At 37.0% G+C, this 16,246-nt stretch overlaps 2 protein-coding genes across 2 annotated transcripts; one reads left to right on the forward strand and one right to left on the reverse strand.

The window, feature by feature from the left end:
• Positions 1-4,963: 4,963 nt before the first annotated feature.
• On the reverse strand, positions 4,964-7,650 carry tmem179aa (transmembrane protein 179a-A). The gene is made up of 4 exons (XM_084090925.1): positions 7,300-7,650; positions 7,075-7,212; positions 6,752-6,830; positions 4,964-6,637 (listed from the first exon to the last, which is right to left on the reverse strand). The coding sequence occupies exons 1-4, from the start codon at positions 7,599-7,601 to the stop codon at positions 6,458-6,460; spliced, it is 699 nt and encodes a 232-aa protein (XP_083947051.1). The 5' UTR covers positions 7,602-7,650; the 3' UTR covers positions 4,964-6,457.
• Positions 7,651-8,355: 705 nt separating this feature from the next.
• prph2lb (peripherin 2-like b) lies at positions 8,356-14,811 on the forward strand. The gene is made up of 4 exons (XM_084090926.1): positions 8,356-8,513; positions 8,990-9,804; positions 10,302-10,548; positions 11,340-14,811. Exons 2-4 carry the CDS (start codon positions 9,227-9,229, stop codon positions 11,592-11,594), a joined length of 1,080 nt encoding a protein of 359 aa, XP_083947052.1. The 5' UTR covers positions 8,356-8,513; positions 8,990-9,226; the 3' UTR covers positions 11,595-14,811.
• Positions 14,812-16,246: the final 1,435 nt, after the last annotated feature.

Below are 16,246 nucleotides of genomic sequence, written 5' to 3' on the forward strand. Positions count from 1 at the left end.
GTTGCCATAACATTAGGGAACGTTCTGTATAAGTTATTTTAGGTTATTCAAAAATAACCTCATTATAATAACCTCACGTTATTTTATGTTTACAAAAAAATAAAACCTAAAAAGAACATTCCACTAACGTTAGTAATTGTAAAAAAAAAAAAAAAAGTAAAAAAAAGAAAACGGAAATACTTCTGCGGAACGGAACGTTCTGTGTTTGCTTTTTATTGTAGCCTATGGGATTATTGGGGTCCGATCTTTATAATCCAAGTTGAATTCATTTGTATCATGTCCAGTGGTCCTTGGAGTCACACATGCCCTGCATCCCAGGGGAATTCAGCTGTTTTCATATGTAATCTGGCCATGTTCCCATTAATGGCCACCTATGATGAATATCTGCTCGAAACTCTTTAAGTCGTTTCTGAACGTCAACAAATCTGAGTAAACTCGAAAACTGTGCAGAAAGTGGGTTTACTTATTTAGTTATCTGATATTTTCCTTTAAAATTAATTATTAGAGTTGATTATTGGTATATTCAAAATTCTTTGTATTCAAATTTACTACTCTGATATGTTTGATTTTCCACAATTGCTTAAGTTATTCCGTGTGCTTTAAGGGCCATGGTGAAGAAGACCTGCATAGTTTATCTTGAGTCATGATTGCAAGTAGGCTAGGTACTAGTAGTTTAACGTAGGCACTGCATATAAAATGTTTAATTTCAGAAGACTCAGGGCTGCTTCTTCTTCTTCACGATTTTCTCTCCTTGTATTCTGCAAACGTCTTACTTCCTTTGGGCCGTTCTTTCTCTATACTGTAATCTTCACAAACTTCTTTTATATAAAATACTTATTAGCCTAATATTTCTTATCTTATCTTGAAACTACAAGCTTACAATTTTAAAATGTACTTGATTCATTTGTTTGTCTCTGTAATTTTACATTTTAATAAAAGTTGTTATTACCTATTAAAATTTGATGTCTGACAATCATTGCTCGTCTGCTTGGACCTCACTGCATGGACTGTCAAAATTTGAAAAATTTGGTTTAATGCGTAAGCTCTAACGCGTTTAATTAAAAGTAAAACAAAACACAAACTCACCTCAAACCCAATACAAATAAGATGTACCGTTTAAATTTGTCCAAAAACTACATCTAATTGCTACTAAGTTGATAAGAGTGCGTTACCAAAGGCAAACACTAAAGCTGTCCTGTTTGTATCAACATAAGAAAGAGTATAAAGGTTTTACTTTAAATTAGGTTTATTATTTTCAAACAAAATACGAAAGATTAAATGTAAAGCCATACAATCAGAGATTTCACACATTTCAGAGAGAGAGAAAGAGAGAGAGAGAGAGAGAGAGAGGCCAACAACGCATGTCATCACAGTGAATTCAACAAACCTGATTTTAACAAAGTAACAAAGCCGACTCAACGGTGAAATTTCCCTTCGTCTGATCAAGTGGTCCTGAACATTTCACAATTTTCAAAAGAACTGTTGAACTGTTGAGAACCACTCGGCCAAAGAGGAAGCCACAGGTCACCGAGGAAAATCAGTGTAGAGTGAACGCCATAGATCCGGCATCTTCGAAACCTGCTTGGAAAAAACAAACATTTGAAACCGAGATTCTCCGTTTTTAAGAGATCTTCTTCTCACAGACAAACTGCACATCTCTTTCCGAAAACACGATGCTTTTATAGAGAGCAAAAGGATGGGGTTTCTCACTCAGGGCGGCGTGGAATGATGATCCTGCCGGTTGGACTCGTCAGAGAGGTTCTTACCATGCGTGGGTTAGTTCTCCCTAAACCTGCCTGCTTGACCGGTTATGAGCACGCCTTTCCTTGTGAGAAAACCACACTTTTTGCACAGTTTTCGAGTTTAATCAAACAATTAAATTCACCAATTTACTGATCTGAGTGTCTCCACTGTGCTTATTTAGGCTACTCATAAATAAATTATTTACTTCATTCACTTAATGAGTGAGGAGTTTAAAAAAACATAGCCTACATGCATGTTAGATGAGTTTACACTGTTTTCAACCAGGAGTCACTGGAGAAGAGATATAAACTGTAACTTACTGTAACATGAAGAAAATATTAATATATGCATATTATTTAGTCAGTGCAAATCAAAGCAAAAGAGTAATTTACTATATTAAATTACAATTGGGGATCACTTGTCCTGAAAATACAATTTAATTTAATAAGATCAGGTGACTGGAATGGTCATGGCAGAACCTTCATTTTGTGTTTTGTGACCCATTTTTGTGTTGATTTTGATATCTGTTTTGGATCCAACCACTGCCCATTATAAGATTTCTAGCAAAGGCTTTCAAGTTTAGATTTTTTTTATCTGTTGGTATTTGTTAGAATCCACGATACCATGTATATGAACAAGATGTCCGGGACTTCCAACAGAAAAATAGGCTCACAACATTATTGGGGTGGTGGTGGCGCAATGGATAAGACACATGCCTTTGGTGTGAGAGACCCGGGTTCGAATCCACTGTGAGACACCAATGTGTCCCTGAGCAAGACACTTAACCCATAGTTGCTCCAGAGGCGTGCGACCTCTGACATATATAGCAATTGTAAGTCGCTTTGGATAAAAGCGTCAGCTAAATGAATAAATGTAAATGTAAAATGTTAAAGATCCAGCAGTATATTTAATCGTGCACATGGGGTATACTTTTTTATCCCTGTGTGCGCCGAACCCATCACATTGGGTTTGCTGGCAATTAAGAAGCTCTTTTTTTTTTTTTTTTTCATCTGGCCATAGAGCCCCGTCCCGTTTGAAGTTCCTGTCGTGTCTGACTACTGAATATGCTGGAGTTTGTTTTTGGATGAAAGCAGAGGATTTTTATTGAAACCCTCCTAAACATCTTGTGGTGATGTAAAAAATATTATTTTTTTGTGACCCCAAGACTCAACTATTTTCTGCAATATATATATATCTGACTAATTACATAAAAAAACATATGATGACTTACAATTGTTGCGGTAATGCACCATTACACTGGTTGCCAGCCGCTGTTAAAAAACAAGAAGATTATTGTTGCTTTGACAATGTATTAGTTCACCCTCTTGCTTAACATTACCAGATGATAGTATGATCAATTAGTATATAACTGAGAGAACACATTTAGATCTATTTAGCTTGAGAATATAATATGGTAGTGATAAATGCATTTAAAAACAGCATTGGAACACGTTGCAAATTGCTTGACAAATGCATATCATCATATTGTAAATAAGAGAGAAAAAATTCAATATGAGAGTACAAAAATGTTCTATTGAGAAATATGAATAGACTTAAAATAGAAATTAATGTTTAATTTTAACATTAGCCTTAATGTTTAAGACTCTAAAAGTTTAAAGCTGATGTCACTGTATTCTTCAAGAAAGGATTCACTTTGGATTCAAAAAGACAAATGAATGCCATTCTACAGGATATACGTGTAAAGATGTCATCTTTTAACATGCGAAGTCTAATCAGAAGCTGTTGTTGACACGGCAGACCTGTTCTTTGAGGTCACAGTGAAACTAGCCTAACTGCTAACATTCCTCTGCGTTCAGAAGAACAGATGTGATGGAGGGTCATATAGCATAAGAGGGCATTAATCATACTAAATGTTTCAACAACATAAGTATAAATACAGACTATAAATTCACAATCTGAAATATGAATAAACAATGAGTTCTATGAAGCACACAGTGTTGTCCCACTCTAATAGAAAAAAGGTGGTTAGGGTTCTTGAATATTAAAGAAGCCTTGCATGTCAAAAAGGTTCTATTTAAATAGAAATGTCTTAAATTACTGCATAATACTTTCATATTTAATAGGTTATTTCATTTTCTCTAATGAAAAAGTATGCTTACAAACTGTTGAATTCATAAAATGTAATTAAAATTAAAACTAAATGAATTAACTAAATCCATAAAATGATCCCATGATGGGACCCCTATATGTTCTATATTTGAAGCGCCTGACAGAACCCTTTAAGTTTCTATATAACCCTTTTTTCAAAGAGCACGTTTTGGCTAAACTTGCTTGTGAAGTAGAGCTAGTTCCGGTGATAGCATCAGATTGCATTTCTTTGTTTGTTTTTTGAAGGCTCACAGCAGTGAGCCTTTTGCAGGCCAAGTATTACCTAAAGTGCATGTAATGTGTGATATCTTCAATCTCCTATAAGATTAACCCACATAATAGTTCAATGAAACTTGTCTCCAGTAGCCTTATAGCCCACCTTTGGAGTGTCCTGAGAGACCATGGCTGACCTGCTGTTCAAAACCTGTTCAAAACAAAATCAATGTTTGGCAAATTTGAACAGCAGGTCAGCCATGGTCTCTTAGGACACTCCAATGGTGGGCTATGGAGGAAATTGGATGCTATAAACTATAGTAGGAAACAACCACAACATAGAACATTTGTATAGTTTTCTTTGGCTGCTAAGCAACCATATTATATCAGGAAACTGCAAACTGGTAAAAACTGGTCTCAGATGACACAAATGCTATATCTATGAAGTCATCATTAGGCCAGTATAGAGAAATGGGAGGGAGATAAGTGGAATGCCGTCTGTACTGAACTGAACCATCGCTCCTCCACATTCTTATTCTCTGAGAGGATTGGTGACATTTTTAGCCTCTGTGACAGATCTGTATCAAAACAGCTCTTTCATGTGTAAATTAAAGATCCAGTTTGTTACCGACAACCCGTTCTTTGAAAACGATCAACTTCACATAACCACTGTCGCTATAGTTTGTTCAGAGCTTATAGGCTAAAGAGGAAACATATACATTTCTAAGTAATAGAATATACTGTATGGCCCTTTCTTTATAAAGTTTTATAAATTTGAGTGTTTTGTTGAAATTATTTTATTTGAAAATTGCACATTTCATTTTGCTGAATCATCAGGAAGTTTTAACTGAGGGTTCATGTTAGGAAATGGTTGAAATATTCTGTCAAGTTAGGTTTAGATTAGATTAGAAAACTTTATTGATCCCCATTAGGGGAAACTCATTTTCCACCATTACAAACGACACAAATAGACAATTAAACATTAAAAACAACAACACAGTCAATTCATACATTTTAATGTCACATCCGATGTTATAATGTTGTACAGTATAACCAAAACATGGCCAATATTAAAATGTTCAAATCTATGCAATTTTGTCCATATAAAAGTAAAAAACTAAAAGCTAAACTGATCTGATTTAAATGCTAAAGGTTCATTTATACATCACAACATTTATAATGTACAGTATGAAAAATAGATATTCATTTTGGTATTTGCTAAAGATTACATTTAAATTATTGCTGTTTTTAAAAACGTTTGAAGTGAGGTTAGATGAGGGTAAAGGTCATTAAATAATCTAAATGTAAAAATTGATAAAATGAGCATGGACAATATATCAGAGGTTCTCAACCTTTTTGAATCAAGGTTATGCTAAATGAATAACTCTAAATGTAAAATAAAGCAGTTAGTGTTATTTTCGAGATGCGTCAATAGGGCTGTTTTGTACCTTTAGCTGTATGTGTAGCAATTTTTTTTTTTCAGCCACTTGGTGGAGATAGAGACAATGAAACTGCAAATCCATATGCATGGTGTGATGAATGGTAAGTTGCACTAGCACATGCCTTGAAGCCAGTACAGCTTTACATAATAATCAGAATAAAAATAAATAAATAGTTTCGCTGATTATCATTTAAGGTGTTTGAGCTTCAATAACAGAAGACAGGTAGCCTACCTAAGCACGGATAAAATTCCAGTTGCATTTCAAAACAGTAGACTACCACAATAAATTTTAGGTTTCACATAAATAAGTTATAATGTAAGGGATCAGCAATAATAAGGGAGAAGCAATCGAATATTGTGTCAATCTAGTGTGTTGGCTACATGCAAAAGACTGTATAAAAGTGAGGATAAACTCTGGTCCTATAGGTTAAAGAATAAAGCCGCATTAAGAGCCATTATTCAATTTTATTTCTGATTATGTTCTCATGTACAGTAAAGGCAGTACAGTTTCTATTTGCAGTCGACTTTACAATTCACAACAGAGTGAACTTGTAAAGCACTGACATCTGACCTCATTTACGCTTTACTGAGTCTCCTAATGCATGAGATACAACAATATCTCACAGGCAGTCTTCATTATGTCCTATACTGTAAAAATAAGAGCGAATATGAACATGTGATAATTCCATGTACAGTTTGAAGAGAATTATGTCAGGGTGCTGTCTAAAGAACAACAGTGGAAACAATTTAACTCTGGATTCAGCCTTGTGTCCCATGAACATTTATTTAATTAACATAATTTGAGTTAAAGAATCTAATAACTAAGACTCATATATAATGTTTGATAGAGGTTTTATACAAAAATACATTTTATCTTGAGGGCTTAATTCTGCTCTCAGAAACTAGCTCATGCAGTGTGTAAATGGACTAAGTGAGATATGTACAGTATGTTTAAATCATGGCGTTCCTGTTGTACATATAAGAACTCCTCTGTAAAGGATGACCTAGCAGGAGCTCCTTCTCTTGAACTAGACCGTCTAGCAGCTCCTGTTGTCGGTGGTTATGGTAAACCTTCAGGAAGGCTATCACTGTTAGACCCAGCCAGCATAACCAGGCCGACCACAGGCCAAACTGTGGAAAGAAGAAAATATTTACATATCACATATTATGGATATTTTGAAATACATACTGTAAAATCTCAGCTTGTGAATGTAGATTTTATATTACTTGTGGATGAATGTTTACCTGTGCAATGGCAAACTGGTCATAAAAGGAGGAGTTGTCAACACCGAGCTCTAAATCTGTGTCTTGCAGATCCTCACAACTGCCAAAGAGAAATTAACCAAAATTAAAGCAGAAGTAATATAAAAAGTGACTATATTTTGGAACTATTTACAATCACAGCCATGCCAATATTTATTATATAGGCTATCTTATATATACAGTACACACAGTATACATATACATACATTGTAGACAGTCAGCCAGTCATGATCTGCAATGCAGCACTTCTGCTTGTGTGATATTGCTTGATTCTAACTAGGTCAAAATGGTTAAAACCCGTCTACCTGCTCGGCATCGCCCCATTTTCAGTGACAGCATCACACCATCCACTGAAGCCAACACTGGAGATAGTACCGGCCACAAACACTATAAAAACCACCAAGAGGGACAGGAGAAGATTCAGGAAGGCATGCAAAAGAGAGCTGCAAAGAGATGAGGACAGAAAAGAACATCATTTACTGCTTGAAACGTTGGGGTGATTTCATAATCAATTTGATGTAAGTGCTTACTAGTCGTGGCCTTTGCAGAGGAAGAAAAAGGTCCGCCACGCCTGTACGGCCGAGAGGATGAGAGACACGATGCCCACGAAAGTGATGAAGCGGCAGGACGACTCTGGTCCCCATTCTTCAACTATAAAGCGCTGTTTCCCCATCGTCATGTTCTCGTTTTGCCACATTCCCGCAGTAAACAGCAGGCATTTCCCCTGAAAGTCATCGCCGTTTTCAGAGAGAGGCACAACGGCGATAAAACCGAAAATAAAAGCTAAAAAATAAAGGATGCACTGGCCAAAGAGAAAACTATCCACGGCCATAGTTCCGGCGACTGCATTCCGCTATTGCGCATGACGGTGAATGTCGGCATCGTATTATTGGACGACTAATGTCACCACCGCATGCATTGCACTCTTTACTTTATGATTGCAGTGTTGTCACCGTTGCCTAAGCTATTTTAAATATTAAATGTTAACAAAAATTGTTTAGATATGAAAAATATCGAACGCTGCAAAATGCAAAAATTGTGTTATATTTAATATTCATTTCAGCACTGGACATGGACTTTTTTTTCTTCTTTTTTTTACTTCTGACGTTTTATTTTACACATTTTATAGACAAATGGAAATGGAATCAGATTCATATACAATACATGCTGTCAGATTCATATACAATACATGCTGTCAGATGTGTTTAGCATCATTCTTACGTTCTGCAACTTATCTCTAAGCTGACCAACACAATTTTTTCCCAATCTTTGACATAGCCTTACCATTGCTATAGGCTACATGTCAAAAACTAATTTGTCCAGTATACTGACAAATACCAGTCTGAAAATACATAAACATACCAGTTAGGGTTTACCCCAAATCTAAACATTTTAGGGAGTTTGTCCTTGAACTGATCCATGTTTTGGGTTGGTGGGGGTTATTTCACATATTAATAAATAGTCCTATATATTATTACTTATTATTGAAAGCATGGGGGATGTGGAAGCACTGATTTTATTCACTTGGGATTGGCCCAGATGGCTTGGAGGTGTTCTGTTAAATCCTAGGGATAAATGGATTACGTGGAGGTCAAAGTGAGTCTGGACGGAAGTCACTCTAAACACGCTTTTCACCTCTTCTGTAGTCCCTTACCAGAAATATGCAAAAAAGGGAATATGACAGCACCTACAATCAAGGTCCATGGATTACAAGCCCTTATGCGACTATGTGAGATCTGAGCAGGTAGGTTAAAGAGGGATAGGGATGTGGAAATTCGACTGAAAAAGACATTAGCTATTATTCAAACCATTATTATTTTTTAATGTTCTTTTGCAATAGCTAATGTAATTATCTATCTATCTATCTATCTATCTATCTATCTATCTATCTATCTATCTATCTATCTATCTATCTATCTATCTATCTGTCTGTCTGTCTGTCAATCTATCTGTCTATCGATATTGTGTATCGAGTATGACTGAATATAAGCTATAATTAATTCAGTAATTTTCAATATGCAATTTCTAAACTTACTGAACTACAATAAGCTTGCACATTACATTAAACTCAGAAATAATCCTTTAGTATTTACAAGAATATGGTATCAGAATATTAGTATATATAGTATTTTTACAGATATATACTATGTATATTAAATAGACATTTTCACATGTAAAGTGTCTGTGCATTAATTCCTTACATTTTCATCTTGATTTCAGTACCTGCACTATTATGCAGCCAAGACCGCCATCCAGGAGTGTAAAAATACCTACTCTAAGCTGCTTATGTGGACCTCTTGGCCTTCTCTCCCAGTTCACTCCCCTCCTCCCTGTGGAACATATTCCCTGTTCTCTCCCATTTACCCAGTACGTTATATCAATGTAAATAAAATGTGCTTCTCACATGGACGTAAAAATGTACTGCTGAGACGGTAAAAGTAACACTTTACATTGACAATGGCAGTTTTAAAAGTGACATTTACGAAGACAAGGAGAGACAAACTGGCCCAGGTTTTATGGGTGCTGAATTGGGTGTCTGTGGTCACGGGAGTCACGCTCTTCAGCCTGGGCTTATTCTTAAAGGTGGAGATCGAGAAGAGGTGGGAGCTGATGTCAAAAGAGGTCGACTCGGTGCCAAACATGCTTATCTGTGTTGGCTTGACTGCCTGTGCGATCAACTTCCTGGGGGGCAAGATCTGCTATGACTGTGTGGACACCACCAAGTTCCTGCGATGGAAGTTGCTGATGCTGCCTTACATCATATGTACCTTTTTCTTTACGTTCTGCATCCTCGTGGGCGCCCTGATGTGCTATAGCATGCGCAACGATCTGGAAGAGTCGCTGTTTTTAGGCCTTCGTGACGCCATGCGCTACTATAAGGACACGGACACGCCAGGTCGCTGCTACATTAAACGCACAATGGACATGCTGCAAATGCAGTTTCAGTGCTGCGGCAATGGAGGGTATCGGGACTGGTTTCACATTCAGTGGATTAGTAACCGCTACCTGGATATGACCAATAGCGAAGTGGTGGAGTAAGTCAATTTTAGTCAATGCACTTTCATGTTAAGGGGTTAAAGGCATTGTTCACTCAAGAATGAAAATTCTGTCATCATTTACTCACCTTCATGTAATTCCAAACCTGTATGACTTTCTTTTCTCTGCAGAGCACACATTTAAAGAATGTTTTTGTCTCTACAATAAAAGGTAGTGGGGTCCAATATAACATTGAACCCCATTGAATTTCATTGTGTGGACAATTTCCAAATATGTTCCACAGAAGAAAAAACTCATACAGGTTTGGAACAACATTTAGGTGAGTAAATGATGACATATGTAATTTTCATTTTGGTTTAATTAGCCCTTTAACAGATGATGCAGAAAGTTGAAATAAAGCTGAGGATTACATGCATTTCAATGCACACTAATATTTCAGAGCAGTGCATCAACCTTCATCATCAAAACATTTCTTTACTCTTATCCATCTGTGTATGCCTCCATACATCATTTAATGCACTCTTCTCTTCTTCAGGAGGCTGCGGAGTAACGTGGAAGGGAAGTATCTGATCAACGGGGTGCCGTTCAGCTGCTGTGGTCTGCATTCTCCTCGGCCCTGTATTCAGCATCAAATCACCAACAACTCAGCGCACTATCATTATGACTATCAGAAGGAGGAGCTGAACCTGAACCGAAGAGGTTGCAGACAGGCTCTGCTTGAGCACTACACACAGATAATGCAGTCCATTGGCTTAATCGTTCTCATCATCTGGCTATTTGAGGTGTGTGATATTGATCTGACCAAATTAAAGTCCATATTCTGTAATATATACACTACTGGTCAAAAGTTGGGAACAATTTATTTGGAATAATTGAATAAAATATACCGTACAAACAGTAAAATTGTGAAATATTATTACATATTAAAATAACTTTTTTCTATTTTAATATTTTATAATGTAATTTATTCTTGTGATGGCAAAGCTGAATTTTTAGCATCATTACTCCAGTCTTCAGTGTCACATGATCCTTCAGAAATCATACTATGCTGATTTGGTGCTCCTTATTATTATCAATGTTGAAAACAGTGCAGCTGCTTAATATTTTTGTGGAAAGCGTGATACACTACCATTCAAAAGTTTGGAGTAAGATTAAAAGAAAAAATAAATTAATACGTTTATGCAGCAAGGACGCAAGGCTTCTGTTTGCCTGGACCAGATGGGATAGCCTTCATTGCCCTCATGCATCAATGAGCCTTAGGCACCCAACACCCTGTTGCTGGTTTGTGGTTTGTCCCTCCCACTATTGGAAAATTTTCACCACTGCTGACCGGAAGCAACCCACAAACCTTGCCATTTCAGAGATCATCTGACCCAGTCGCCTTGACATAACAATTTGGCCTTTGTAAAAGTCACTCAGATCTTTATTCCTGCCCATTTCTCCTGCATCCGACACTTTGGTTATGAGAAATGATTGTTTGATTACCATCTAATATACCCAGTATCTTCAATGTGGGTTGGTCACTTGTAGTCTACTCATTTTCTTCTTTTTTTTACCCCCCTCATTTCTCTAGGTGTCTGTGCTGACAGGAGTGCGTTATCTTCAGACAGCCATGGAAAATGTGCTGAAGTTAGGGGACCCTGACTCTAGGTCTGATGGCTGGCTTCTGGAGAACAGCATTGCAGACACTGCACGTTATAACTTCAACATCATCAAGAACCTGGGCAAGTGCTACCAGGTAGATGATGATCCCAACATAGATGTACCAAGCACCAGCCAGCAACCACAAGAGAACGTGCCCATTAAGGAAATCCCTGTCGCCAGGTAGAGCTAGAGACATTGGATATTGAGACTTATCCAGCCATTCAACAATGGCAGCCTTGGAAAGGCAGATCCAGCTCTGCATTGTAGCCTTTGACTCTTTACTTTATTTGCACAAAGAGGGGAAAAAATGAAGAATGAACTGGAACAGAAAAACATCATATTGGATGCTGAAAATGTGATCTCAGTTAAAAGGCACTTAATTGCAATGTAATCCTTGTGCCATACAAAAGGAACTGGGGAACAGGACTGATTTGTATCAACTCAACAGCCAATAATCAATCAATCACTTCATGTAAAATCTCATTTTGCAATTCTAAAAAGGGGGAAATTCCAGTGATTGATGACTTGCAAGATTAATTGGGATTAATATGTTAGTAACACTGTTAAACATGGCTATAAACAATGATGGTAATGGAAGACAAGCTTCCCTGTGCCTCTACCCTGTAATGAATATTATTTTGTTCATCCTAATGATAATCACGTTTCAAGTTAATCTGAAAAGGGTTCAATTATAGGCCTTTGTTCCATTACTAAAGAGTTATTACCATCCATACACTATAAAATGCCTTTTGGGATCCAACAAGGATCTTTTTTTCTCTTTCGCTCACTTACTTTGTTTCATGTAGGTCTATTCAGTTTTACTACAAGTCAATCATTCATATATTACTTTGGAGACTTACATAGGACTGAGCCAATGGGGCTGAATTTGTTTTTCTTTCTTTTTTCCCCAGATAACGTATCGGTGCTAACAATGGCTTCTGAATGCATTACTGCAGCACTGTTTTATATAAATCTCACTGTTTTGCAATGTATTACACTCATGGTGTTTTTTTAATTCTTATAATTGAGACTTTATTTTTTACAACTGCTACTTTATTATATTTGGAGTGTTTATTCAAATAAAAAAATAAATTATGTATATAATTTACCATTACAGCTATCTTGCATATGCAGAAAGACAGACATCTGACTAGTTAAAGCCATAATTTTAAAATAAAGTCTTAATTATAAGAAATAAAGTTGAGACAATGCCTATCTACTGCATTACAAGTATGCTCTTCAAGGCAAGCTAAGATGCTTAACTTTCAGGCACAAGTACTGCTCCAAACCAAATCCCCTGAACTAAAGAGATTGCACTGCACTTATCTTGCAGTCCGCCACCGAGGTACGCATCCGATTAACAGCATTCTCTCCATCTTGGATTAAAAAATCACGACTCAATCAACCGCTATACTAGACCTTTTGCGCCAGAGAAACGAGGGCGCCGCCATCTTAAGAATATTGTCTTTTAACTTCCGTTTTTGCGGTCGCTCTGTATATTTCTATGGCGCTGCTGTCCAGGAGTAATTAGCTTTTTAAGTGGATTTACTTAATGTAAAGTTAACTAAAGTTATCATGAGGACTGTAATGTTTAAAGCAGATGACTTAACAAATGTCAGTCGACCGGGAAGATTTTAAAACGAGCCGTTTATTAATAAACGCAAAATCGCTGTGAAAATACAGACCGGAAGTCAAAAGAAAATGAGCGAAGCGCTGAAAAGGGGCGGGGCTACATAAGGTCTAGCTAGCCTGAAGCCAGGGCTGAGTCTATGGTTCAGCCCCGACAAAACGTTGCACAACGTTTTTTTACACAGAAACGGTGATGCGTTGAACACACTGTTCTGATGACGCAAGAGTTGCAACTATGGCAGCTGAGAAGGCCATTCTTTGTGTTCTTTGTGAAGAATTTTCGGAGCCTGATGAAGTCGTTATAAATATGTGTTTAATACTACAAAATATGCCCGATGTTACAGTTACTGCACTTGCCGCCCAGAACAAAAGAGAACATCCCAATCAAGTGAAGGGATTGCTGAAACTGAAATGGAAGCACACATCTTACCTAATTCAGACTAAAACACATCTATTTAGCCTCACATACTGACTTCATTTGTAGTTCATACTGTTTTAATACCCTGTATTTTCTTTCTCATTTTTAGGAAAAGCACTTAATTACCATTGTTTATTTCTATACCAAATGTCATACACTTGCAATGAAGCTAAAAATATAAACAACTACATCATTATGTTGATATCCTATATTTTTACAATAAAACTTACTACAAACATGTCTTCTAATATCCTCAGTTGTTGCGTATACCGAGCTGCATCAAACACATTTGTAAATTACTTTCCTTGAACCCATTGTGCGAGTTCTTCTTCTTCTTCTTCTTCTCTTGATTAATGGCGAATTGCATTTGCAACCAACTTTAGGTGCATACCGCCACCTACTGTACAGGAGTGTGTAACATCATGCTATTTAATTATTCTCATATTCTGCTCATCAACCCTGTATCTTTAAGAAATTTAAAAAGAGCCGTTCTGGAGCTTATTATCCCTTCTCACTCTCCTTCTGTTCCCAATATCCCCATCAGATTCCACTCCCGCCCTGCTTCCTGAACCCGGTCTTGAAACACCTGTCTTTCCACCTCATATAATATACAGTGTAATATGACATGTTCAGCATTTTCCACAGTTTTCACAGTATTCACTATTCCTTTTCCCCATTAGAAACAAGGTGCCATTCAATCCTGTGTGATCCACTCTCAGTCTTGTCATTATGATTTCCTCCCGCCTAGTCCTTTCTTTATAATTTTTAATACTGACAGATTTTTGTATTTTATGATATACCCTTCCTTTCATGTCTTCTTCCCACCATTTCTGCCATATTTCCATACCTTTCTTTCTAATCACTGCTTTTCCTTCTCCTTTTCCAAGTGGAATTGGAACTGTTATTGCCTTGCCTATGACTGTAATGCATCTTTTGCTAGTTTGTCTGCACTCTCGTTCCCTTTCACTCCCTCATGTGCTGGCACCCAACAAAACTGAACGTCTATTCCACCCCAATGTAATCTTAGCAGACTGTGATGTAGTTCTAAAAGTAGATCTTCTCTGGCAGATTCCATTGACTGTATGCTTTTTAGAACAGATAATGAGTCTGTACATAATACTACCCTATCAGGTCTTACTTCTTCAACCCATTGTAATGCAATGATGACTGCCACAATTTCTGCTGTGTATACAAATAACTGGTCAGATAATCTTTTGGAAATATTTATTTTGAATTCTGGTATATGTATTCCAACTCCCACATATTCCTGTTTGCTCTTGGATCCATCTGTATAAATTTTGAGATAATTATTGTAACTGTTCCTTATATAAATACTTATCTTAATTCCCACTTCCTCCATTCTCCATTCTCATTTCTTTTCCAGGACCAGGATACTAAAATCTGTTTTTACCTCTGGGAAAAACCATGGTGGAATATTACTAACTGGGGTGGACGTTGTGAAATCTAAGGCTTTTATTCCATATTCCCCCACTCTCTTTTCCCCGTTCCATCCAAACCCACGCCCCTGATACTTATACTCCGGACAATCCTGTATGGTCTCCTTAGTAGGGTTCTCTTTCTCACTTCCTTTCAATCGGATCCAATAAGCTAATGCAAGTTTTTCTCTCCTTAAAGGGACTGTGTGTAGGAATTTCTCCCATCTTGTGGTGAAATTGTATTTTGCATTCAAACGAATAATGCTCTCCAGTGCCTCACTTTTTCAAATGCGTGTTGCATCTACGGTAGCCGTTATGTACCAAAAAGCTATGACAGGATGTCTTATAATAGCACTTCGAGTTTTTCTTCGGGTGAACAGGTTTGTTATTTAAAACAAACTGAAACTTGAAACAACGAAAAAAAGAATGTTACAGTATGAATTACTGACTGTGAAAAAAATTAACTATGGTAATTAGTAGTAATGCCTTCTTTACTCGTTATATTTTTTGAAGTACGTGCATTGTTAGATATCATCATCATCAGAGCCTTCTCTAACGTTACTTTACTCAATAGCTGCTATTCATCAGAGCCTGTTTAACTTTTAACTATAAATGTTCTACTGTCTTTATAATAAAGTACACAACCAAGCAATGAAAAAAAAAAGCTTGTAATTAAGACCGTAACATTGACTTACCTGTCGAGAAGAAAGCAGGCAACTTCAGCATCTCTTTTGAAAGCTTTCTCCTGCATTAGCTATCCCGACATTAACCCTTGTTTTTGTAATCTCCGGTCACGTTTCCTTTTACGGTCTATTTTGGACTTTTTCGACGACGAGGACTCATCCTGTGACTCAGCATATGTGTGAATGAACGGTGTATAAATAACCGTGCAGTGCAGCCTTTCAAACTTGCCGCGGCAGTGACAAGCGCCTCTCACTGCTCTGCTCCTCCACTTCTGCTGGCTTCAGTCACATAGCTGGTTCTGAACGAAAACGCGTTGTGGAAACGCGTTGGCTTAGTACTTTTTGTCCCTCTCTGCTATTATAGTTTTTCAAGATGGCGGAACTACATGGAAGCCTCCGTGGACCTACCCGTCCCATGTATATAAAGATAATAAATTCTTCGTTTACGAGGATTAGTCTGATCATTGGCATAGGTATTTGTACACCATTGAGGGCATATTTATGAATAAAAATATTGATTTTAGATAATAAAATACCTAAAAAGCTACACATAGTCCCTTTAACTTCAGTGGTGTCTCTCCTGTTTCTATAAGTATTGCGTTAGTGGGTGTTGACTTAATAGCTCCAATGCACACGTAATGCTCTGTACTGTAATCTGTCAATTATTTTC

This window comes from Abramis brama, assembly GCF_963993115.1.
Source record: "Abramis brama genome assembly, chromosome: 18".
In the NCBI taxonomy this organism is placed as follows: Eukaryota; Metazoa; Chordata; class Actinopteri; order Cypriniformes; family Leuciscidae; genus Abramis; species Abramis brama.

Excerpts from the sequence above, each read along its gene's own strand:
- prph2lb (XM_084090926.1), top strand. The coding sequence starts at position 9,227 with ATGGCAGTTTTAAAAGTGACATTTACGAAGACAAGGAGAGACAAACTG. Across the intron at positions 9,805-10,301 it reads ACCAATAGCGAAGTGGTGGA|GAGGCTGCGGAGTAACGTGG; the intron begins GTAAGTCAATTT and ends TCTCTTCTTCAG. Across the intron at positions 10,549-11,339 it reads TCATCATCTGGCTATTTGAG|GTGTCTGTGCTGACAGGAGT; the intron begins GTGTGTGATATT and ends TCATTTCTCTAG.
- tmem179aa (XM_084090925.1), bottom strand. The coding sequence starts at position 7,601 with ATGGCCGTGGATAGTTTTCTCTTTGGCCAGTGCATCCTTTATTTTTTA. Across the intron at positions 6,831-7,074 it reads AATGGGGCGATGCCGAGCAG|TTGTGAGGATCTGCAAGACA; the intron begins GTAGACGGGTTT and ends TCTCTTTGGCAG. Across the intron at positions 6,638-6,751 it reads ACCAGTTTGCCATTGCACAG|TTTGGCCTGTGGTCGGCCTG; the intron begins GTAAACATTCAT and ends TTCTTTCCACAG.